This window comes from Myotis yumanensis, unplaced genomic scaffold, assembly GCF_028538775.1.
Source record: "Myotis yumanensis isolate MYYU_CA2020_CCGP unplaced genomic scaffold, mMyoYum1.0.hap1 SCAF_13, whole genome shotgun sequence".
Taxonomy (NCBI): Eukaryota; Metazoa; Chordata; class Mammalia; order Chiroptera; family Vespertilionidae; genus Myotis; species Myotis yumanensis.
In genome coordinates this window covers 40,833,214-40,858,753 of record NW_027223764.1, presented here as the reverse complement: position 1 = coordinate 40,858,753, position 25,540 = coordinate 40,833,214, and the positions used below count along the sequence as shown (strand labels likewise).

General features: G+C 48.5%; 1 protein-coding gene across 2 annotated transcripts in view; it reads right to left on the bottom strand.

Annotated features, from left to right (window-relative positions):
* The window catches only part of HKDC1 (hexokinase domain containing 1), a 44,845-nt gene that overhangs the window by 4,183 nt on the left and 15,122 nt on the right, over window positions 1–25,540 (bottom strand). Inside the window, exons 7-18 of one of the 2 annotated variants that reach the window (XR_011473581.1) lie at window positions 23,556–23,739; window positions 20,808–20,963; window positions 19,302–19,535; window positions 18,176–18,480; window positions 16,207–16,352; window positions 15,999–16,118; window positions 15,246–15,341; window positions 14,955–15,054; window positions 13,232–13,415; window positions 10,789–10,944; window positions 8,111–8,344; window positions 3,148–4,967 (exon numbers count right to left, since the gene is read on the bottom strand). Coding sequence is in view for 1 of the 2 variants with exons in the window: in XM_070432891.1 (XP_070288992.1) it covers window positions 4,820–4,967; window positions 8,111–8,344; window positions 10,789–10,944; window positions 13,232–13,415; window positions 14,955–15,054; window positions 15,246–15,341; window positions 15,999–16,118; window positions 16,207–16,352; window positions 18,176–18,480; window positions 19,302–19,535; window positions 20,808–20,963; window positions 23,556–23,739 (2,063 nt within the window). In the remaining variant the exon portion in view is untranslated. Of the gene's footprint in view, window positions 1–2,842; window positions 4,968–8,110; window positions 8,345–10,788; window positions 10,945–13,231; window positions 13,416–14,954; window positions 15,055–15,245; window positions 15,342–15,998; window positions 16,119–16,206; window positions 16,353–18,175; window positions 18,481–19,301; window positions 19,536–20,807; window positions 20,964–23,555; window positions 23,740–25,540 lie in introns of those variants that run through there. The other variant, XM_070432891.1, reaches the window with a different exon arrangement.

The window sequence follows — 25,540 nt, the reverse complement described above, 5'->3', positions numbered from 1 at the left end:
GATGCCTTGTGAATAGGATTTTATTTAGCTTATAAGGAGCTACAAAAAGAAACAAAAGATGACATAAATCATAATGTTTATCCATGATGTACTGTTAAACCAAAAAAGCTAGATACAGAGACATGGGTAGAGGATTCCATTTTTACTACCATTCCCACAAGTAAAAACAGCTATATCCGTGTGTGTCAATTGTAACATATGAGATGACTGCTTTTGCAGGTGAAAAATGTTGTTGCTTAGAGAAGAGCAGTTGAAGATCTGCTCCTGCCTCTCCCCGCACACAACTGGAGACCTCCCTTCCTGCTCCTTCACTAGGGGCAGGAATATCTCAGGCCCCAGGGCCAGGGCCCATGGATTAGCATCGGGGCAGAAGCCCTGCTTGGGTAAAGTGCTGGGAACGCAGGTAAGGTCTGACTCACCCAGCCCAAGGCCTAGGAGAGACCAAAGTACGTGAAAGAATGCTGCATTTGTTGGACTATTGGGCCTTTCTGCAGAATGTGGGATGGAGAAAGGAGCCATTTTATTTGAGAATTAAAGGGAAGGGTTACTCCAGAGACTGGCCGGCTCGGGAACATCCAGTTAATCCTAGCACATACTTTGGGAAAGGCCACCCTAGACCATGCTAGCTACCAGAGAGCTGACTCAATGGGAGCCGGGCCACATAGAGATTATGATGTGAATGACACCCCCTGGAAGTGTCCCTTGTACTGTTAGTGCATCCCTGCTCTTTAGGCCAATACCCCAAACCGTTATCAATGACTTACCTTTCTCCTTATCTCTCGTTCCTTCTCATATTAAAAAAAATAAATAAAAATTGCCCTGGCTGGTGTGGCTCAGTTGGTTGAGAATAGTCCCATGCACCAAAAGGGACTATTCCCAGTCAAGGCACATGCCTGGATTGTGGTCTCGATCCCTAAAAGAGGGCGTGCAGGAGGCATCCAATCGATGTTTCTCATATCAAAGTTTCTCTCTGTCTCTCCCTTTCCCTTCCTCTCTCTCTAAAAATCAATAAAAACATGTGTGTGTGTTTTAAATGAAGATTTTAGAAGTATCTTCACTTTCTCCCAAGCTTCATTCTTTCCATGGCTGGACGAGAAATGAATTCATCTCTCCTCCCCTAATTGCCCCTCCTCGTTCACCTCTAATATGAGCTACCAGATCCCTCTATGATTATCCAGCTTCTTCCAAGGCCCCTCCTTCCTCTAACAAATTATGATTTACCAGGAGTTTCAACTGTGAAATGGCAAGAGAGGAATTATCAGGACAGTGGGGGTGGAGGGAAGTGGGGGTGAGAAATTCATTTCCCCCAATTGCCATTATTCACCCTCCACATACCTGGGCAATAGGCTTGGGAGGTCCTTACTGCTGATGTTCAAGTGGCTCATACCAGTGATAAGATGGACCCCTCACAACAACAACGACAACCCTAACACAACAGCCTCACACATGCACAGTGGCGTATAGCTCATCCCCAGGTCTAGCTATGCAGCTCATGTAGTGCACATATCCGTGCCAGGCTGCTACACTTACCCCCCTCTCACGTCAGGACACTGAAGCTCAGGAAGCACGCTTAGTCCTCCTGAGTACAAACCGCACAGTCTCTGAAGACGCTATCCCTAAATAACTGCAGGTCTACTAGGACATGTCAATCAGGGATCATTAACCTGGGCCCCAAGTGCGGGGGGGGGAGGGGAGAACCTCCCCAAAGGGGAGTCTTTAAACTTTTGGGGGGAAAAGTTACTTTATTTTCAATCACCTCTAACTAAAATTTAGTATTTCCTTTCATTATAAATGTAGTCAACAATAGTGTCAGCAGCAGCTGTGACTTTGCCCCAGAAGAAATCAGAGACATTTCATATCCGTGAAAATGTCTCCAGAAATGGTTTAATCTCATCAGGACGTCAAAATTATGGTTACTACTAGAGGCCCGGTGCACGAAATTCGTGCACTGGGGTGGGGTGGGGTGGGGGGGCTCAGCCTGGCCTGTGCCCTCTCGCAGTCCGAGACCCCTCGCTCCTACCGCCTGCCTGCCTGCTGCTCCCTACCGCTCAGCTCGCTGCTCCTTAGTGCTGCCGCAAAGGCTCCCGCCACCACCACTGCACTTGCCAGCCGTGAGTCCGGTTTCTGGCTGAGCGGTGCTCCCCCTGTGGGAGTGCACTGATCACCAGGGGGCAGCTCCTGTGTTGAGCGTCTGCCCCCTGATGGTCAGTTCATAGTGACCAGTCATTCCACCATTCGGTTGATTTGCACATTAGGGTTTTATTATATAGGATTAGTTTCCTGCTAAATCTTGTTATAGAATGCATTAATAAATCAGCACATATATTGCTATATCACTATTTTAATATTCTAATGACTGTAATTCATGACCATTGGCTTCCTTTGTAATCCTATGTATTTTACACATTTAAAAACATTCTGTGAAAAAATCCATAGGTTGCACCATTGTCAAAGGGGTTTATGGTGCATGTGTGTGTGTGTGTGTGTGTGTGTGCGCGCGCGTGTGTGTGCGCGCGCACGCAGGTTGAGAGCTCCTGATCTAAAGGACTCAGGACATGGTTAGGAATTCATCTTGTTCCTTTTACCATATTGTATTGTAGATATTTATGTCTTTCCTCCCCTGTTAGCTTTGAGTTCTTACAAAGCAGGAATGGTGTCTTATATTTCTTTGAGTCCTTAGTACCTAGAACAGGAATTGGCACTCACTGAACCATCATTTATAGAGTATCTACTGTGTGTAAGGCTCAAGTCCCATTGGGTGAGGCAAAAGAATGGAGAATTCAAAGGCGAGCAATCATTCATTCATTCAATCAATCATTTATTCATTTAGAGAACTGTCCAATAGCTACTCAATACCAGCCACTGTGGTTGGCTCTGGGGACAACAGAAAAAATGAGACCCAAGACTTTATTCTCATGGAGCACCCGTTCAGCTAATGGGAAGAAGAGAACACAAGATTTCTGAAGACAGACAAATGGGAATGAGGTCACTCCTTCTGCGGAGTCAGAGTCATGGGGAAAATGTAGTTCTTAAATCTATGTTCATCTGCTCTTTCCAGCCAAAGATTCCGGGGAGAAAGTAACCACAGGACTAGAAACATGCTCTTCCCAAGAGGAAAAGTCTGGGGTTCCCATGGGGATCATTTACCTTGTGTGGTGGTGGGCTTGCCTAGCAAACTTTGGGAAGTTAGTCCTCCATCGCCCCAGGTGTTTCAGGGGCTGCCTGTTCAAAGGCAGCAGGCCGATGTCTGCCCTCGCTGCGGTTCCGGTTCCGTTATGGTTCAAGGATTCTGTGATGCCATCAATTAGTCGGAATGCGCAAGGTTGCCTGGATACCTCGGGGTTTCTTTTTCTTGTAAGAGACCAAGGCTGGGCGACCTCCTCATTTTGCCAAACACGTGCTGAGAGACCAGGCTGCGAGAGACGTGGTGGTGCAGCTACCTGACCCTGGGCCAGGTCATCGGTCTAAGCAGATGGCGAAGGAGAGACCCCCAGCAGAACTGGGAGGTGGGCGCGTCTTACCATGGAATGGGAGAGCTGGAGGAAGATAACAAGAAGATAACAAGAGGACAACAGGGTTTGGGGTTCACTAAGACAAAATATGATCAGGTAACACATTTCCCCAGAGAGATCTAACCTTAAAATACAAAAAGATAAATTTAATAAATCCATACAGACTGTCTCCAGAGAGATATAATCTTAAAAGACAACAAAGTCCATTTTGATTAATGTAGCACCCACCCACAGCAGTATCGCCAGAAATGTTGACTGAATGTATGAAAAAAAATTTCCCAGAGAACCTCATCTTCCTCATGTGTCGCAGCCCCAGCGGGCCTCTCTCTCCCCAGGGGGCCTCTCTCTCATTCGACTGTGGGATCCTGAGATAAAGTCGCTGGAAGTATTCCTTCAAATGAAATGTGGATAATCTGTTAGAGATATTGCAGCAGATCTTCCATATATTTCCCCCTGTTGGTAAGAAGTTAGACTAGAGAGATGCTTTCAGCAACTTGTGACTCTGTGCCCCTTATTCCACCAGCAGAGCATGAAGTTACCAAGTAAGCCTCCCAGATGAAATATTAACACCTCGTGCAAAGATTCTTGGGAAATAAATATTTTTTATTAATTTACTGGATTTCATATACCCAATAGTTCTTAAAACAAGTATTAACAATAGCAACACAAACCACATGTAAAATGAAAAACAGGTCCCGCAAATGACACCCTTCCCAATGACACATGGGATTGAGAAAAACCCTACACGGTGCTGACATTACTCTCTGTGAGCATAAAGAAGGTTCCTACAGGCTCCCTGGCAATCAATCCTCCTTCATCCTGGGCCTGAACTCTAAAGTGTTCGGAGTCAACATGACAAGTTAAGGACAAGTTAGATGAGATCAAGTAGAGGGCTCAGCCTACTACAGCGATGGCCAAAGCATGCCAGTGGGAGCTCAGCCAGCCAGGCCACATGGCAAATCATGTATTTGCTGTTAAATCCAGCAGCCACAAGACCCAAAGCCATAGAGAACTGACAGGCCAGGCCTCAACTGAAAATTTTGCTGAAAGGGGATCTCTCCAGCCACATGCTTTGAGTTTATAAGTTGGCTCATCTTGGACCCAAATATGCCAAATAGAGCTTTCATGTACTCCCCTTGAAAACCAGTAACAAAATGCTAAGAATGCCCGAGAAACTGGGGTTTTCTTTCAGCCATCCCGAAGGTGAAGACAGCCAGAAGCTTGCCTGTTGGTCCCTGATCAAGTCATCGGCCAGAGGAAAGGCTTGTCAGCATCCAAGGTGCATTGGGCCCCCCCACGAGTCCTTCCTAGTTCTCCTTCTGTGCCTGCTGCAGCCTCTTGGCCACAGCAGTGATCAGAGCTGCTCCCTTCCCACTCCCATCTTCTGACAGCATGAACGTCACATCACATTTAGGGGCTAGTTCTTTCACCGTTTCCTGCAATATCCAAGAAAAGCTATGAAAAAGAGAAGAAAAAAAAACATCATCAGCACTTACATAGGGATTCATCGTATTTATAAATTATTTCCATCTAGTTTGTTGCTTCTAGCTTGCTTCTTGAGGATCCAGAACAGCTTACACGGTTCTTTAGAGAGCTGTTTTAATATTACCTTTTACTGAGCAACTGCTAATGCCAGAGAGTAGTCTAGGAAGGTGTTTCACATACAGAACATCAAAGTGTAACCAATAGTAGTTTGAAAATAATTATCACTATCTTCACTACATAAATAAGAAACTTTCCAAATTTGTACAAACTAGTCCATTTATTAAGATTTGGACCAGGCCAGTCTTTTTCCAAATCCCACCTTCTTTGGTTCAAAATTTCCCCCAATTTTTATTTTCAAATTTTTCAAATGCTGAAAGCATAGTTCAGTGAGTACCTCTATACCTTCTGCCTCATCTCAACAAAGTTAAAATCTTGCCCTGTTTGATCCATCCGTTCACCCATCTCTCCTCCCATTGATTTCCCCCCAAAGCTCACAGTCTTAATCACAATACTTGGCCTCTCAATGATTTGAGATATTAAATCCATTTGAATTTACATCCTGGGAGTCAGTTACCAGGCCAGTCTGTGGGATCAAAGTGTGTCTGCCAAAGGCCTGGGATGCGGGTTACTGTAATGGCACAGGTGGCAGTCATCTCTGAGGGCCAGCCTGCCAGCGAAGGATCTGAGCCCAACTCTACCGCACAGCCAGTGGGCGACTCTGGCCAACCCCTGAAGCTCCCCGGGGCTCTGCTGGTTACGTGGGAGGAGAAGGGAATTTTATCAGAGGCACAGTAAGGGTAATCAGTCCCAAACTTCCCAGGAGATAGGAGGAAATGGCTTGGCAATCACTGCTTAATCAAGTCTTCCTTTCTTTTTCTTTTTTTAAATACACAATTAGTCAGTGGTTTTTAGTGTATTCCCAAAGTTGCGCAACTATCACCACTGTCTAATCCCAGAACATTTCTGTCGTCCTAAAAAGGAAACCCATACCCAATAACAGTTGCTCTCGATTCACACTAACCCCAGCAATCACTGATCTTTCTATCTTTATATATTTGCCTATTCCGAACATTAATATAATGGAATCTGTTATATGTGGCCTTTTGTGTCTGGCTTCTTTCATTTAACACGATGTTTTTCAAGATTCGTCAAAGTTACAGCACGTGTCAGTACTTCATTCCTTTTTATGAGTCATAGGTCATTGCATGGCTATCCTACATTTGGTTCACCCACCCAGAAGTTGATGGGCACTTGGGCTGTTTCCCCTTTTGGCTAGTATGAATAATGCTGCTATGAACATCACTAACAAGTTTGTGAGTGAACACGTTTTCAATTCTCTTGAGTACACCTAGCAATGAAATTGCTGGGTCACATGGTAACTCCATGTTGATCCCTTTTAGGAATTGCCAAACTGTTTTCCACCAGCCAGGCATTAGGGCTCCAATTTTGTCACATCCTGATCAACACTTGTTACTGCCACTCTTTTTAATTGTGGCCATCCTAAGTGTATGTGAAATGGTAGTTCATGGTTTTGACTTGCATTTCCCTGGTGACTAACGATATTCGGCACCTTTCTGAATGTTTATCGGCCATTGTAGATCTTCTTGGAGAGATGTCTATTTAAATCCTTTGTTCACTTGTTACTTATCTTTATTGTTGAGTTGCATTAAGTGTTCTTTATATATCCCAGAGATGAGTCCCTCATCAGATACATGATTTGCAAATATTTTCTTCCATTCTTTGTTTTCACTTCCTATGGCATATAAAATATTTTAATTTTATGGAGTCCAATTTACCTACACTTTCTTTTGTTGCCTATTCTTTTGATGTCATATTTAAAAACAATTGCCTAATCCAAGGTCACAGAGATTTACACCTATGTTGTCTTCTAGGAGTTTTATAGTTTCAGATCTTAATTCAGGTCTTTGATCCATTTTGAGTTAATTTTTGTACACGGTGTGAGGTCGGATGCCTTTTACTGCTTTTTCTTGCCTCGCTGCCCTGGCTAGACTTACCCCTGACTTTCCCCTTGAGGCCACATGTCTTGGAACTGACTCTTACAAACCTCTCCTTGAATCAAGATTCGACTGAGAGACAAAAATCACACAGCCACCTGAGGCAGCATTAGAAGGTACAGTGCTGAATGGCAGTGGCAAGAGTGCATCCTTGTCTTGTTCCTGATCTTAAGGGAAGAGCATCCACTCTTCCTCTCCCCAGAAAGTATGACGCCAGCGGTAGACTCTTCCCAGATGCTTTTATACCAGGTTGAGGAAGCTCCCTTATTCCTAGTTTATTGAGTAATTTTATCCTGAAAAGTGTTAAATTTTACCAAATGCTTTGTCTGTACCTACTGAAATGATCATGTGGTTTGTTCCTTGGTCAAGTCTTGGTTCAAGGGAGAGGCTTAGAGGAACCGCAACAAAAATATGTGACCCAAAGGGAAAACCAAGAGACGATACCAGTCAGTTATTCTGAACAATTAGCATCATAGAAAGGGCTAAGGGTCAAGGATTACAATAATAAGTCCATGTATACACGTCAGCATGACTGAAAATCTGTGTAAGCTTGTTAATACTTTTCCTCTTCACCAAAACAAAATGTAAAACACGACATGAAATGGAAATTATAACTTTCATCACTGGAAGTTTTGTGACGAGCCATTCCTGCTACAGCCACTGCTTAACTTAATCCTCACAGCAATCCATGAGGCAGGTCTGATTTTTGTCCTCATTTTACAGGGAGTAAGAAACTGGATTCAAATTCATATTGCCTGACAGGGCTCTTAATCCTTCTGCCCACTTATTCTGAGCTAAGAAAATTATAACCAGCTCATACTAGACAATGCTCTATGTTATATAAAATACTCAGTTCAATGACTCCCCTGTGAGGCCAGTATTTCCTGAGCACTTTACCTGTATAACCCATGCAATCTTCATGTAGCTCTAGGAGGTAGAGATGATTACTGCCCGCCTTTTACAGATGAGGAAGCTGGGGTTCAGAGGGGATGGCAAATCCTCCCACACCATACCACAGGGCTCAGCCTTGCCTGTCAGATTCAACCAGGTCTACTCTCGACCTCAGCGCCCTCCCACCCGTCCTTCTCAGGCACTCACTGAGGGTGCAGCTTGTACAGGGTGCCGTCCACGCCCACAGTGATCTTCAGGCGCTCCAGCCCCTGGTCTTCCCTCCTCTTCTCCACGATGGCGGCCATGCCTGCGCCACAGAGCTGGGCCGCCCGGCGGGACACAGCTCCACACACCTCCTTCACCACGATGCTGTCCTCGCACGTGCTGTCCAAGCCGAGCTGCTGCAGGATCCTCCTCACCTGGAGGAGGGCCAGCCGGTCGCTGCAGGAAGAAGAGCGTTATCAAGAGAGAACAACTGAGAAACAACCTCTATGACCGTAGAGCAGATTCGACAGGTAAGGGGGGTGTAGCCAGACAGTAGAATCCTTTGTAGACCTTAAAACTGAGTTTGCATGAGAATATCTAATGCTATGAAAAATGTTTATGATATATTAAGTGAAAACATAAATTTTAAGATACTAGCTGCCATATGATCTTGGTTTTTGTTTTTAAATGATGTCTGTCCTTCACACACACACAAAGAGCAGAAGGAAATCTATTCAGAAGCTGGAAGGATTGCCAGTGATTCTTATTTTCTTCCTTTTGCTTATGAATAAGCAACATTTATATAGGAAGGAAAAAAGTGGGGTTTCATTAGTATGTATAAAATTCCTTCCATGATCTAGTCCAGGGGTCCTCAAACTTTTTAAACAGGGGGTCAGTTCACTGTCCCTCAGACCGTTGGAGGGCCGGACTATAGTTTAAAAAAAACTATGAACAAATTCCTATGCACACTGCACATATCTTATTTTGAAGTAAAAAAAACAAAACAGGAACAAATACAATATTTGTTTTTGCATGTGGCCCGCGGGCCGTAGTTTGAGGACCCCTGATCTAGCCCTTCACAGTTTACCTAGTTCTTTCATGTATGTTCCCTTACTCTATCCTCAGAGCCATCCTTGGGGTTAAGCAGCAGAGCAATTATTTATCTTATAAAGAAGGAAACTGGGTCCAGAGAGGAGCTGCCTGCTTCAGGTCACCCAGCACGAAGGAGGGAAGTGGTGGAGAGGAAGCAGAAGCTCGGGCTCTGAGGCTGTAACCCAGGATGCTTCCCCTGGGGTCACTGTCCCACCCATTCAACACGTGTCGAAATGGTCCACAGTCAGCACAGCCACTGCCATATTCCCATTGGCACTCGATGGTATGATTTTCTTTTAACCCATAAAGGTGCTTTGTAAAATGCCTGCAGAAGTGAAAGCATCCAAAGCAGACACGTTTTGTGTGGCAGAAGCAAATACTTCCGGAGGCATATAGGTCCTGACAGCTTGCTTTGTCCGGAGCAACTTTCCTTTGTGTTCAAAAAAGCAAGGCAAAGATCAGTCCATCTGTTTATCTCCTGCACACAAGGGAGCAACTGTTTCCCCCACAAAAGAGGACCCTCTGGTCACCAAAGGCAGTGACTTTCAACTTGCACTTTCGGATTGGATGAGTTGAAGACCAGACCCCTCCGCCCCCCAAAAAAGAAAGCTGAATGTTTGCTGATCATCACTTCAAAAACACAAAATTGCTGCTGGTGCTGCAGATTCTACCACCCTCTCCTTAAACAGAACTCCTCTGCAGCAGCCCATCGCATTTCCCTCATTAAATGCACTGCTTTCATTTATAAAGAGTTTTCTTTTTCCCCCAGGATTATTTCTGGCTTGCTGGCACCTGGCCATAAAGACCAGGAGAATTTGCCCTAACCGGTTTGGCTCAGTGGATAGAGCATCGGCCTGCAGACTGAAGGGCCCCAGGTTCGATTCCGGTCAAGGTCATGTACCTTGGTTGCAGGCACATCCCCAGTAGGGGGTGTGCAGGAGGCAGCTGATCGATGTTTCGCTCTCGTCGATGTTTCTAACTCTCTATCCCTTTCCCTTCCTCTCTGTAAAAAATCAATAAAATATATTTTAAAAAAAAAGACCAGGAGAATTAAATGAAGGAAGTCAAATTGAGAGAAATTCCAAACACAAAGCCTCTGATCACATCCAGGGCTGGAAGGAGAAGCAGTGAAACTGCCATGTGTGCATAGCTGGTGGCAGTGGGAACTGGAACTACCTTTTAAAAAAGTATGTCCAGCCCAGCTAGCGTGGCTCAGTGGTTGAGCACCGACCCAAGAACCAAGAGGTCACTGGTTCGATTCCTGGTCAGGGCACATGCCTGGGTTGTGGGCTCGATCCCCAGTGGGGGGCAAGCAGGAGGCAGTGGACCGATGATGTTTCTCATCGATGTTTCTATCTCTCTATCCTTCTCCCTTCCTCTCTCTCTAAAAATCCATTTTAAAAAAGAAAATATGCTTGCAAACATTCAAGAACTTGAAAGGGAATATAATATGCAAAAATAAAAACCGCTGTATTTAGTGGTGAGCATGTGGGTGATTTTTTAAAATGACTTTGCTTTCATATTAGGGATATATTTTCTTTTTAGGAACAAAGGAGGATCATTCTCTGGCCTCAGCTAACTCCTGGGTAACAGTTTAGGAACCCAGAGCCCAGGCAGGCTGCTGGCCCCTCAGCTGTGAGCACGCCCTGGGGCTGTGGTCCTGAAGCAGCTGGAGAGAGGGGGCAACCCCTCCTCATCTGGCTTTGCTGTTTCTATTCTTAAATCTCAAACCCGCCTACCCCCAGCATGACAGCAGCACATCCAAGTTAGGGCTCTCACACTGAGTAGTGAACTTGACCGCACGTCACCTTTCAATCTGGGACAGGAACTTGGTTTCAAAGATGCCCCTGGTGCGGAGACGCTCTGAAATCTGCCCCCGGAAGAGGAGACCCTGCTTGGTCAGGTCAATCAGGATCTGCCGCACAATCTCCCCCAGGTACATCCCACTGGTCATTTTCTCGTATCTGTTTGGGGAAGAGGGAGAAGGTGGGTGAGAGCAGGAAAACCAGCGCTGATGAATGGTTCCCGAAAGGACATGGGTCGGGTGTGGAAGGCAGACCACTGGCCGCCGCCAGCTGCCTGGTTTGGAGTGTTTCGGAGTGAGCAGCGGCCAAGGGGAATGCAGTGATGTGGGAGAGCCAGGCTTTGGAGCCACGGGGAGCGGGAGCCGGGTCCCAGCTCTGCCACATACCAGGGGCACCTGAGCAAGCACTGAGCCATCATCTATAAAACAGGGACCCAAACACTGACCGCACAGGCTGTCGGGAGGCAAGCCTCGGTGTTCAGCAGGTGCTGAGCAAGAGCTGGTCCCTCTCCTGTTCCCAAAGCCAACACGCCTCGGTTTGCAGGACACATCTGTTCTACTGGAGATGCTCCTTTCTAGGTGAAGGAATTTGTCCCACTAGAGACTCCGCTCCACCAGGTAATACATTTACACTGTCCGCACACACCAGGGTCCTCAAAAGCTGTCACCACCCTGTCCCCTTTCTGCCAGGCTGTGAGCAGCATGAGGGAAGGAGCAAGAGGAGACGTGCCTTGTGACCAGCAGGCACTGCACAGGTGTCTGCACGGGTGTGTGTGACCGTCATTAGCCACCGTGACGCAGGCTGGGCTGCCCCTGCTTCTCCGAATGGGAAGCGGAGAGTGGCCGAGACTTGTGTGTTCTCCTCTCTGTTCAGGCCCTAACGCAGTGATGGCGAACCTTTTGAGCTCGGCGTGTCAGCATTTTGAAAAACCCTAACTTAACTCTGGTGCCGTGTCACATATAGAAATTTTTTGATATTTGCAAACATAGTAAAACAAAGACTTATATTTTTGATATTTATTTTATATATTTAAATGCCATTTAACAAAGAAAAATCAACCAAAAAAATGAGTTTGTGTGTCACCTCTGACACGCGTGTCATAGGTTCGCCATCACTGCCCTAACGTGAGCCCAAGATGAAACAGACAGATTATGGCAGCAAATTCAAAAGTGCTGCCCCCTTAAGTCCTCATTCCAAAAATGTAAGCCACCAGTGGATTCAGACACAGAACTAAGTCAGAAGGCCTCGCCCCTTAAGAAGAGCCATGATAGCTGGATGCCCCAATGTGGGGTTCAGAGATAAATACATTGATCAGATTTTTTTCTTTTTTGGAGCAAGTGCCAAGGAAGATGAGGGACCACGGGGTCTCTTCTATGTCGTGCTCTCAGTTCAACAGTTACTAAGGCATTTGTGGCCCAGTCATCCCATTACACTTCCTAGCTGCTCAGCTTCTTCACGTGGCTATCACCCATCACAACAAATCTGCATTTCCATCTTACTTTACATACTAAGACACTGAGTTTAGTTGTGACCTGATAGTAAAACATTTACTCTCTGGTACGTCATAGAAAAAGTTTGCCAGCTCCTGTTCTAATGGGCAAGCCCAGATTAATGATCAATTCCTAGCATGATAGCTCTATCCCTAGCTACTCCTTTCTCTCCTTCTCAAGAAGGTATATGACAGTGGTTCTCAACCTTCTGGCCCTTTAAATACAGTTCCTCATGTTGTGGTGACCCCCAACCATAAAATTATTTTCGTTGCTACTTCATAACTATAATGTTGCTACTGTTATGAATCATAATGTAAATATCTGATATGCAGGATGGTCTTAGGCGACCCCTGTGAAAGGGTCGTTCAACCGCCAAAGGGGTCGCAACCCACAGGTTGAGAACCACTGGTATATGAGGATGCAAGCAAAAATGTACTCTATTTTTTTTTAAAGAACCATCCACTGTTTTCAGTAGGGTCAGTAGTTGGAATACACCTCACAGGTGACTGTGACCCATGTTGGGACATGACATCATGTTGAGAACCGGAACTCCCATCCTTCCTGTGGCCACTTCCTTGCCCAGAACAACAGAGGTCAGCAACCTGGCAGCCAGCTCTTAAAATTGGACCTCTCAGAGGCCCATCCTGAGAGGGCCCCCAGAGTCACCAGGCCCCTGCGCTGTGACACCTGGCCCACAGACAGCCTCTGCGTCCACTAGCCACCCCCTTTATGATGTCCTATGATAGTTAGAAAAAGGCAACCCTTTGTTCTACTTATTGGAAATTTGTCATAATATTTTGCTTTTGTTCAAATAAGACAGCACACTAACATGTAATAGTAGTTGTAATATAAGAAAATGGCACACACACCCTCCCCACCCCCCCCCCACCCCCCGCCAAGATCTGGTAAAGTGGTATATGCACAACCCGCACACATGTACACATCTGCCTTCTCACCTTTGTTTTCCGGGATTCAGGGACCCCTCATCCACCTCCTTGTCATATTGGGTCCGGATGTCATCTATGCAGCCATTATCTCCAAACCCTCCCCACTCTGTGTTAATGCACATCTTCCCTTCGTCCCCTTCCACCACCTCTATGTTCCTCATCTCCTCCATGTAGCACATATTGCTGCCCGTTCCTAGAAGGAATCAGGAAGAGACTTTAGTCTTCAAAAGACACCACCAGATCTTAAAGAGGCAGCGGAGCGCAGTAGACAGGACTTAAGCTTGGAGTCAGACAACTGGATTGGAGTCAAAATCTGAATTGCAGCTTTATACCACTGCTGAGTGACCTTAGACAAGTATCTCATCTTTCAGAGACCCAATTTCTTCATCTGTGAAAAGGTAACAATGCCTGCCTCATAGATTTATTATTTAAAAAAAAAAAAAATGAGATGAGCTTCGGCTGGTGTGGTTCAATGGTTGAGCATCAACTTATGAGCTAGGAGGTCACAGTTTGATTCCAAGTCAGGGCACATGCCCCATTTGCGGGTGCAATCCCCAGTAGGGGGTGTGCAGGAGGCAGCCAATCAATGATTCTCATCATTGATGTTTCTATCTCTCTCTCCTCCCTACCTCTCTGAAATCAATAAAAAATATATATTTTTTTTAAATGAGATGATGTTTGTAAGTTTCCTCCACATAGTAAGTATTCAATCAATGGTGATAGCAGCAGCAGCATCACCTCCATCATCATCCTTGTTAAGCTATAGGCACACAAAGTGAGCCTCCAAGTAGTCATAGAGTTAGCAGTCAGACCTGGAAGGGACCATGAGGAATCGTCTAGTCTTGGACAAGCAAATGTTTAGCATCTATGTTTAGCACCCTCTTCTCCTTGACCCATGACCTGGCCTAAGAACTATTCTCAACACAACAGTCCAGGCAACTATTATATGTAATTAAACAAGTCTCACTTCTTTGCTCACCTAGATATAGCCCAGTCCCTCCCGTAGATGAGGAAATTCAAGTCCAGACAGAAGAGTAACCTGCCCAAGGTCACAAAGCGGGTGAGAGTTGGAGTGAGACCAAACCCCTGACCTGGCATTGAAGACCTCTCACTATATCCCCATCTGCTTGTTCCACCTACTCCTCACCTCCAGGAACTCCAGACAACCAACTGGAACAACTTTCACAGATTGTCATTACTTAACCTGTGTCTCTCAGTTGGAATGCCCTTCATCCCCATCTCTACCTGTTCAACTCCCACCCTTTCCCTCACCCCGCTGGAGCCATCCCACTGGAATCCACCCTAGTCCTTAATCACCGTCAGACTTCTCCTCCCCTAGGTTTCTTTCCAAATCTTCCCCATCCTGTGAACCCAGACAGCTAGAAAAGGTCAGAGAACATTGGAGCCAGCTTTGGGCCAACAAGATTCAACTGAGGTCTCCTTCCTCCCAGGATAGTCTGCTCCAAGGCCCTAACCTGAAAGTCCCCTTTTTTTTTATATCATTCTTCTTCAACAGAAAGGGCAACTTTGACTTACTACCCTTAATGAAGAAAGATACTAAGTAAACACTTAGGAATTCTAGAATCCCAGCCTTAACTTCATCTCTGCCTTGGACAAAGCCAGCTCCAGAGGCTCTGTATAATGGAACAATCTCCCCTGCCTGACTATGTTAAAAAGGATCCTCCAAAGAATCAGATGGGAGTAGGCCAATGGAACATGCCTGACCACCTACCCGCAATCAGGCCAATCTCACAATTAGGATCTTCATAGCCACAGGTCATCATGGTCCCCACTGTGTCATTCACAACTGCAACTATGTCCAGGTCAAACTCCTGCAAAGGAAGCAGCTCTACTGTAGGTGGAATGTGCAAGCCAACTGGACTAGGAGGGGCACATCGACCCAGAGTAGGGGTGGGGTGTGTGTGAGGGAGGTCAGAGTCACAGGGCTGGATGTAGGACGGTAGGCCAAAGGGGTTTGGGGGAAGGGACTAGGTCAGGCATGAGCCTCAACACCATATCGTACGTTTCTCCTCTTGATGGCTTCCCTGAGCATATCCACCATGTCTTCCCCTTCACAGTCAGTAGCCTTAAAGCCTTTGGTCCACTCAATGAGTATCCCCTGAAAGAAAGGAGGAGAAATTCACTTGAGCAGTAGTTTTCTGGGGCCTCAACATCTAATAGGTAGTCCAGTGTGTGTGCTTTTGATTGCTTCCATCTATGCAGCCCTAACACTGGGCCCAGAGGCATTACAAAGCATGATGCGCAGACAGGGTCTACTTCTGAGTGGAGTAATTGCAGTAATTCATATTCATCAGTGACCAACTCATGTTCCCAGGCCATGACTGCACAGAGCAAAGGCCTGGATCACTTCTAATCTAGCCAAGGACAGATTAAGATGTGATAAATGATAAGGCCACAGACTGTTTATTAAAGCATAGTTCCGCAGTAAAACACTAGAGGCATCCTATCATTCCGAAAAATGGATCTATCACCTTGTACATCAATATAGGAAATGATATATATATATATATATATATATATATATATATATATATATATAGAAAAGCCAAGCGACCGCAATGCCTGAACAACCGGAACGACTGGTTGTTTTGACGCACACTGTGGCCCCAACCGCCTGCGGCCCCTCCCCCCAGCTGCCCTGTCCTAAGGCCCCTAAATAAAATGAACAGTGACTCAGAGGTACCTTGGGATCCCCCTCGTGGAGGAGGGCAGCCCACCCCACGGGGCTGGCTGGGAGTCTGGCAGGGCCGCTTACCTTATCGATGCCTCTCTGCCTGCAGGGAAATGAGAATGTGAAGCCCAAAGGCAGCGGGACTCCCTTGAGGCCCATGTAGTCCAAGAAGTCGGAGATGCACTGCACGATGTGGTCAAACAGCTGCAGGGAGAGAGCGGCAGTCACCCAGGCGGGCAGTGACCGGGGGAGGCTGGCCCCTCAGCGCACAGACCCACGGCCTGACGTTTACCTCCTCGCCGGTGCCCTGCATGATCTCCAGAGGGATGGCGAAGATCTTGTTGTACATTCGCACTGACCTCCGGCCGCTTCTGATCTTCACCAGGAGGACGCGGAAGTTGGTTCCCCCCAGATCCAGGGCAAGGAAATTTCCGCTCTCTGTGGTGGAGAAAGTGGGGCTCTGCTCCACCAGCATGCACAGGGCAGGGACTCGGGAGGCGTGGGGGGATGGAGATGAGGAAAGGAGCAGCCTCAGAGCCTGCCCAGGGCACAGATCCAGAGCACCCGCAGGCACCCGGAGCTGTCGGAGACCAGCCTGCGTTTCCTGGCACCTGCTAAAGGCCACACACGGTACTTATGCTCAAGGAGCCTCTGAGGGTGAGTCAGGCCAGGCTGCCCTGAGTGCAATGGCCTCCGGAAGGTGGCTCCATCCGTCTGTGTGGCCTGGAGGAACTGCTCATCACATGATAGAATGATTCTTCCCATTCCTGCTCTCCCCTTCCCTGGGCTCCCTCACCCCCACCTGGCCGGTTTGGCTCAGTGGATAGAGCATCGGCCTGTGGACTGAAGGGTCCCAGGTTTGATTCCAATCAAGGGCATGTACCTCTGTTGCAGGCTGGATTCCTGGCCGGGTCAGGGCACATGCAGAAAGCAACCAATAGATGTGTCTCTCTCACATCAATGTTTCTCTCGCTCTCTCTGTCTCTCCCCCTCCCTTCCACTCTCTCTAAAAATCAATGGAAAAATATCATCGGGTGGGAATTAACAACAAAAAGAAATCAAATCAAGTTCAACCTTCAATACCACCCACTGCCTCTCACTTCTCCAGCATCGCAGAGCATCACAGACTGTTCTGGAAAGCCTTTTGCCTTGCTCTCTGTCTCACCCTGCTGCAGCCACACTGGTCATTTTGCTGTTCCTTGAATTTGCCAAAGACATCACTCCCAGCCGGCTCTCTTACCCCTCACCCTGCTCTATTTGCCTTCACAGCACCTGTCATTACATGGCATCATATGGCATTTGTTTATTGTCTGCCAGCCCAACAGAACGTAAGCTCCACCAGGGTAGGGACTGTGCTTTCCTCACTGCTCTATCACCAAGACTAGAACAGAGCCTGACACATAGTAGGTGCTTAATAAAACTTTGAGGGATGAAGGCAGAAGGATGAACGGGATGAAGGAATGAATAATTGAACAGTATCTCTACTGCTCTCAGTTTTTTCCCCCATGTAGACTCCAAGAACGTTGGCCCTGGAAAAGATCTTTGCTGTTGAGAGTTCCAAAGTACAGCTGTGTGGCCGTGAATATGTCAACTAACCTCTCTGAGCCTGTTTTGGCATTCATAAGATGGGAATCACTCTCTATGTAACACACGAACTGGTTGTGAGGATGAAATGAAATGTTCAAAAGCAAACTACAAGCTAGAAAGCATCCGACCAAGGTCATTATTTCTGGATGCAGTTCATGAGGTTCAAAGAGGTGAAGTAACTTCTCTAAAGGACTGACTCCGCTGTGGAGTGGCTCCTCTCAGCCGAGTACAGAGGAGCAGGAGGAGGAGCAGGGCTTGGAAAAGTCAGGGGCAGAGAGTGCTGAGGGGAGAGCAAGAGAGCCACGCCTTGGGAGGGAAGAGGCAGAGAAGCCGCGGGAAGGCCAGCCAGCCGACTCCAAGTGTCCAGATGGCAGCTCCCGGGGACAGCATCTGGGTCTTCTGTTTGCCAACAACATGGGGTACAGGCCATGTTCTCAGCTACACAGACGCACGTGCCCCCTGCGGGAGGCGATCTCTCCACCAGCGTGCACAGAGCAAGGCCGTGGGTCAACCCGGCAAATAGATGCAGAAGGAGTACTGACCTTCGACCCTGGCCCCCGCCTGCCGTTATAGACATGAACCCAAAGCTCTTCAAATAAAACACCTAACCGGATTGAAGGAGCTCGTGGGAGTTCTGGGTGGCCCCTCGGGAAAGAGAGCTGTGCATGGCCCACCTGTGCCATCCGGCATCCCGCAGACGTAGGAGGGCAGCATCTTGACGGTGGCCAGCAGGTGGGTGTCCTTCTTCAGCCCGTACTCCAGCTCAGCCCGCATCTTATCCCGCACGCCCACGAGGTGCTCCCGGGTCAGCCGGAACAGAGCCAGCACCTGGTCCACCTGCTTCCGCTGGGCCTGCACTCGGGCGGCCACCGCCGTCACCATGGCTGCCCCCTTGGTGCTGCCACTCTCCGACAGGAAGAAGCGGACGTCACAGTTCGGGACCAGTCTCCTCACCACCTTGTGCAGGCGTTTGGGGTATCTGAAGGCAGGGGTGATGGCAAAATACAGAGCAGTCATACAGGCCCGGCCCGGCCAATGGAACAGGCGCAGGGCAGCATGCGCCGGGTCCTGGGAGCCCTGCTGGGCCAGGGCTCACCCCTTTAGTCGCAGGTGGTGCGGGGGCAGGGAGGGATGGGGGGGGCCGGGCAGCTGGGTCAGTGGAGAGGACACTTGGGAGGCTCGAGGAAGTAGCTATTTTACCACCAATACTTCAACTGGTAGGGCATGTCCATGCATATCATGTTGGCCAAACATCATCGCTGCCCAAAGGGGAAGTGCTCTCCCAGCTCCTTCCGGGGGTACCCGCCTGCCTCCCAGTACCACCTGTTAGCCAGAGAGGCGTGTGCACTCCCTCCTTCTGGGAAATTCTCGTGTCCACGTGTTTCCTACCAGAATCCTTCACATGAACTTGGCAACCTCTGTCATCTGATTTCCCCATGTATAACTGGGTGTATTTTTCCAGTCTTCCCACACAGTAGGTATTCAATAGTAATGGACAGATAGATGAATAGATGGATAGAAGGGTGGCCAGATGGCTAAACACAGAAATGGCTGGCCTTGCTAGTCAGGCAATTGGCTTTAGCAGCGTATTTCTTTAAGAGTGACCCCCCTCCCCTGCCCCCGCCCCCGACCCAAGCAACCCAGCCAGCTAGCCGAGTGCAGCCTCTGAATTCAGCCTTTCCCCCGAATTCTCAGAACCAATGGGAGACGGCTGGTTCCAGGGAAGCAGCACAGTTGGAGCACACGGGACCCTGCTCCAGGGGAGGCTCATGCGCGGGGTGTGGCCGCAGCAGCACTCACTGAGGGTGTATCTTGTAGACGGTGCCGTCCACGCCCACCGTGGTCCGGAGCCGCACCAGCTTCTTGTTCTCCCGGAGGCGAGTCAGGATGGCCGCCAGGGCCGCAGCACAGAGATTGGCCGAGCGGAAGGAGACGATGGTGCAGACGTGCTGGACCGCGATGCAGTCGGCCTCCGAAGGCTCCAGGCCCAGGTTCGTGAGGATCTCTCGTGTGTTGGCAAGGCCTTCCTTATACCTGGCCGGAGACAGGAATGAGAGGCCCGCCCTTTTCCCTCCATGGGAGTCCCCCTCCGAGAAGCAGCTTTCTCACCTCTCAGGGCCGTGAAAAGAAACAGGCTGGCACATAGTAATCTACTAACAACAACATCAGGAGGGATTATAGGAGCCACCACTTGTTGAGCACTCACTATGCGCCAGCACTTGTCTAAGGATTTGTTTGACAGGTATTAACTCAATGCTCACAACACTCCTGGGGGAATTCTGTCATTAGCCGATTGCTCAGAAGAAGGGACCTGAGGCACAGAGAGGGCTAGTAACTTGTCCACAGTCACACAGCTAGTAAGTACAAGGCTCGGGATTTGAACTCAGGCAGTTAGATTAGAGTCTACCCTTTTACCCACCTTGTACTATACCGTGTGCTATACTGCCTTTCACCGAAGCTCAGTCCCTGCCAAGCTCTGCACAAATACCGACGCTGGGAGTCACACGCCATTTCGCTGAGTTCAGAATCTAAACTGATTACAAAGCTCAGGGCAATGCCAGGGTTTCTCCGCCGGAGGAACCGGACATAAGTTGGCTGGGGCCATGCCCACTGCAGGGACCAGTGTGTGAGGCCTCAGAGCCCCAAAGCCAAAGCCAGCCCTGAGCAGGACCAGGTAGAGAAGGCTCTTGCTATGGCAGGAGTTCGTAACTTGGATTCCATGCGTGGGCTTTAATGGGTCTAAGGATGCCCTGATATCATAAGTAAAATTGTGTGCAAATGTGCCTTTTGGGAAGAAAGGGTCCAGAACTGATCCTCAAAGGGGTCTGTGACCCTAAACATTTTATGAATCACAGCGTTAGGGGAAGCAGAAGGCAACAAAACATGAGGAGGGTAGGCACTGCTAACCCTCCTCAGCTGTAATCAGGTCTAAAATCAGCCTGGTGAGGCCCTAGCAGGTTTGGCTCAGTGGATAGAGTGTCAGCCTGCAGACTGAAGGATCCCGGGTTCGATTTCAGTCAAGAACACATGCCTGGGTTGCAGGCTCGATCCCCAGTAGGGGGCATGCAGGAGGCAGCCATCAATGATTCTCTCTCATCATCAGTGTTTCTAACTCTCTCTCCCTCTCCCTTCCTCTCTGAAATTAATAAAAATATATTTAAAAAAATAAAAATAAATCACCCTGATGAGGAGGAAGACCTGGTCCCTTCCCTTCCACTGTACCCCTCTCATGAGAAGACCGTGCCCTGGCCGCCCACCCTGCACGAAGCCTCCGCGTCCAGGTGGGAGGGACCCTCCAGAGCTTACTTCTCCATGGCAGCCACGTGCCGTGTTTCAATCTTGCCCTTAGTGTGGAGACTGGAGGACTTCTTGCCGCCAAACAGGAGTCCCGCCTTGGTCATCTTCACCAAGATGAGCCTGACGAGTTCGCCGAGGTACAGGCCGCTGATCATCTTCTCAAACCTACAATTTGGTGAGCAGATCAGTGCCAGGAACGCCTCTGGTTATGTAGCATCCTTTCCCAAAGCCAGAGCCTGAGCAGTGGAGGGGCTGCTCCCAGGTGAGGAGGCCTTGGTCCCCGTCCAAGCTTGGGGTGCCCTCTCCTCACCTGTAGAAGCGGGGACTAGACTAGAGGAGACCTAAGATTCTTTCCTGCTCACAAAGCACTTGATCCAATCACGCCTGGCCATGCGGTGTCATCCTCATATTGGGCATTAGAATCTCAACTTTAGAGACTCACACTGTCCCAATCATGGCGTGACAAAGCCAAATTCAGACGCTTCCAGCTCCCACACCATGCTTCTGTCCCCGAGAGAAAGATGGTGTGTCTGTGACTGGCCTTGGATAGCTAGCTCAGGGAGGTGCCACAAGAAAGTGGGTGAACTATCCCACCAGGCTGCCCACACCTGAGTCCGCATCCATCGGGCAATTACTAATCATTTCCCAGGTAAACTATTAACTAGAATGTTTATTCTCCAAATGTAATAAGATAGGAAATCAAGGACACCCTGTTTCCTAATCTATTTCATTATTTAAAAAAATTTAGAACATTGCAGAAGCAGAAGGCAACAGAAATCCAGGTTGGCTTTGAGGGAATGGAAATTATTTTAAGTGAAAGGGAGAGGGCGAGGATGGTCAACTCCTTGGGCCAGGACTGCTCCGCATCTCCAGGGAAAGGGGTGTGTGCTGGGGAGCAGGTGCATCCAAAACAGGAATTTCCTTTCCAGGTGTGCAGTTCTGTGTTTAAATATTTTCTAGGAGGTACTTTTCACTGGGCTTCTTGGAAAAATGGTTTGATCCCAGGGCCGGGGCTGGGAAAAGACACCATCTTCTTCTGGGCCAGGAGAAAAGAGGTGATGGGAACATGTCAAAGGATGTGGGGATCAGCTTGTAGGGGATGCCACTGGCCAAGTGTGAAAAATTTGAACATCAAAATAAATAATGATAGGAAGAAATTATAACCTATGAAATAAAACAATTCTACGTGTCCATATTGGTCTGACTAGATCAATGGAGGGGATAAGAAAGCTCTTTCTCACAGTGAAATAACAATGCATGAACAGAGGAAATGATGCATTGGAATTCATCCATGGATGCTGAAGCTAGAAAATGAAGGTTTCATGAGAAACAGGATGTTTCCATAATCCCAAATATCTCTTCAACAGACACCCATTCCAGAGGGAATCATAGTAAACATACGGTGGAGAAACTGTTGCATTTCCCCTTAACCAGGTGGTTCAGGTGGCATCACCGGTAACTGAACAAACACGTGCCTCCAGATACACAGCACCGAAGAGGACACACGTCATGTGGGAAGTTCCTGCCAACAACCCATCACCAGCACCTAATCACAAGGAAACATCAGACAAACCCAAACTGAGGGACATTCTGTAAAATAAATGGCTTTGAATGTGTCAAGATCGTGAAAAACAGAGATCCCACAGAAGTGTTCAAGATGGAAGGAGGCTGAGACCTGGCAGAAAACGCAGTGTGCGATCCTGGGTGGGGGCCTGGGCCAGGACCACTTGTTTCTTTTTGATAAAGGACATTCGTGGGCCAGCTGGTGAATTTTGAATCAGGTCTGTAAATTAGATATTGAACCTATTACGTGTTGATGCCCTAATTTTGATCGTTATACTTAGTTTATGTAAGAGAAGGTACTTGTTTTCAGGCAATACACTCTGACTTATTGAGGAGTGAAGGGATGTTATGTATGCAACTTAGTCTCAAAGGTTCAGAAAAGTAATTTCACACTGACGTGTGTATTTTATATGTATAGAGACATATACACACAAACATAGAGAATGTTACTACTTAGGAAATCTGAATGAAGGGGAATTTCATATGATATTCACAACTTTTCTATAAGTCTGAAATTATTTTTTTTTAAGTTTAGTTTTTTTTCATTCAACACTTAATGAGTTGCAATAATGTGTAGTGCAGGCAGGAAGGAGAAGTCGCGTGTGCAGCCTGCCTTCAAGGAGCACGGCGTGTAGACAGCCTGAGGCAGCCCCGGGACCTCCACGGCAGGAGGTGTGGGGTGCGGGCTGAGAAAGGCTGGGCCAAGGAGGCCAAGGCTGGGAGGAGGCCAAGGCTGGGAGGAGTCACCAGGTGCTGTGGGCCAGGCCTCCGAGGCAGCAGCGTGTCGGGAGCTTGGGAAACACAGCGAGGCACTTGGCTGATCCTGCTTTCTCGGCTGCACTGGTCCGTTGGTGGCCACTCACCAAACGCACCCAGAGGTCAAGACCGGAGCCATCGGGGTCGCCCCTGCCTCGCACACACATGCTCCATGCACACGGACTGAATAAGGCGGAGGGTTATGACTGAGGCAAACCACTGCACATCCTTGGTGTCACTTCCCTCATCTGCCCCACGAAACTGGAATACAGACCTGGCCTCACACACTCACTGGGACGGTTAACTAGTCACAACTGAAAGCCTCCCAGGCATCAAGTGTCCCTGAGGGACTGGGTGTTTCCTGGTGCGGATACCGATGCCCAGACTCCAGCACGGTGGGGGGGGGGGGGGGGGGGGGGGGGCGGGGGAGACACTCACAGCTGCTTCCCGGGGTTGAGAGAGCCGAGGTCCAGATCCCGGTCGAACTCCGTGCGGATGTCTTCCAGGGCCCCGTCGTCCCCAAAGGCCCCCCACTCGGTGTTGATGCACATCCTCCCCTCGTCGCCTTCCACCAGGTCGATGTTGCTCATGTCCTCCATGTAGCACGCGTTGGTGCCGGTGCCTGAACAAGGGGTAAGAGGGAAGATGCACAGACGGCAGGCTCCCCGCTGGGCAGGCAGAGAGCTCTGACCTGCCTGAGCTTTAGACCTGAGAGCTCTCAGGATCCACCGCACAGCCCTTAGACCTGAGAGCTCTTGGGATCCACCACACAGCGCTTTAGACCTGAGAGCTCTTGGGATCCACCGCACAGCCCTTAGACCTGAGAGCTCTAGGAATACACCGCACAGCGCTTAGACCTGAGAGCTCTAGGAATACACCGCACAGCCCTTAGACCTGAGAGCTCTAGGAATACACCGCACAGCGCCTTAGACCTGAGAGCTCTTGGGATCCACCACACAGCGCTTTAGACCTGAGAGCTCTTGGGATCCACCGCACAGCCCTTAGACCTGAGAGCTCTAGGAATACACCCCACAGCGCTTAGACCTGAGAGCTCTAGGAATACACCGCATGGCGCCTTAGACCTGAGAGCTCTAGGAATACACCGCACAGCCCTTAGACCTGAGAGCTCTAGGAATACACCGCACAGCGCCTTAGACCTGAGAGCTCTCAGATCCACCGCACAGCCCTTAGACCTGAGAGCTCTTGGGATCCACCACACAGCGCTTTAGACCTGAGAGCTCTTGGGATCCACCGCACAGCCCTTAGACCTGAGAGCTCTAGGAATACACCGCACAGCGCTTAGACCTGAGAGCTCTAGGAATACACCGCACAGCCCTTAGACCTGAGAGCTCTAGGAACACACCGCACAGCCCTTAGACCTGAGAGCTCTAGGAATACACCGCACAGCCCTTAGACCTGAGAGCTCTAGGAATACACCGCACAGCCCTTAGACCTGAGAGTTCTTGGGATCCACCGCACAGCGCCTTAGACCTGAGAGCTCTAGGAATACACCCCACAGCGCCTTAGACCTGAGAGCTCTCGGGATCCACAGCACAGCGCTTAGACCTGAGAGCTCTAGGAATACACCGCACAGCCCTTAGACCTGAGAGCTCTCAGATCCACCACACAGCCCTTAGACCTGAGAGCTCTAGGAATACACCGCACAGCACTTTTGATCGGGGGCTGGTTCCCGCTGAGGCAGCAGCTGGCGAGCCGGAGTTTGTGAGGAAACCAGCTGACATGCCAAGCCTGTCCTTCTCGGTGTGCTCATGGTTTGCTGTGATGAATGAAGTCAGTCCTGAAGAAGTCCCTAACGAATATGTATGAGAGCTGACAAAGCACATTTGCAAAGAGGAGGATGAGTTCACCCAACCTGATATATTTTAAATTACCAGCCCACAGTAATTTTTAACCCCCTTCCCCCAGCTACCTAACCTCTTCTCTATTTGGTAGTAAAAATATTCTCTATTCATGACCTGCCACGCATTGTTCCCCGCCTACTCTACATCCTTGTCGCTGACAGTGATTAGCTATCACATAAGAAAACAAAATTTCATTATTCCAACACAGAATTTCTGCCAGGACATGCCTCTCGCACGCAAGGATTGGGGGAGTGACTGCAGGTGGGCACCGTCTGTGTGGGACTTTATTGGGGTGATGGAAATGTTCTAAAATGAAATAGGAGTGATGGTTACAAAATTGTAAACTTACTAAAATGTATTGAATTGTACTGAAATGAGAAGTTTTATGCCTCAATAAAGCTACTTAAAAAAACAAAAGTAAGCGTCTTCCTGGCCAACCCTGTGGTGTAAAGATTTAAAAGCCAGCACGAGAAACAAGAAGGCAGAAAAGCAAAATGTAATGCAGCATCTGGGCACACTTTCTCAGGAAAGCACGGACACTGTTAGGCATGGCCCACACCC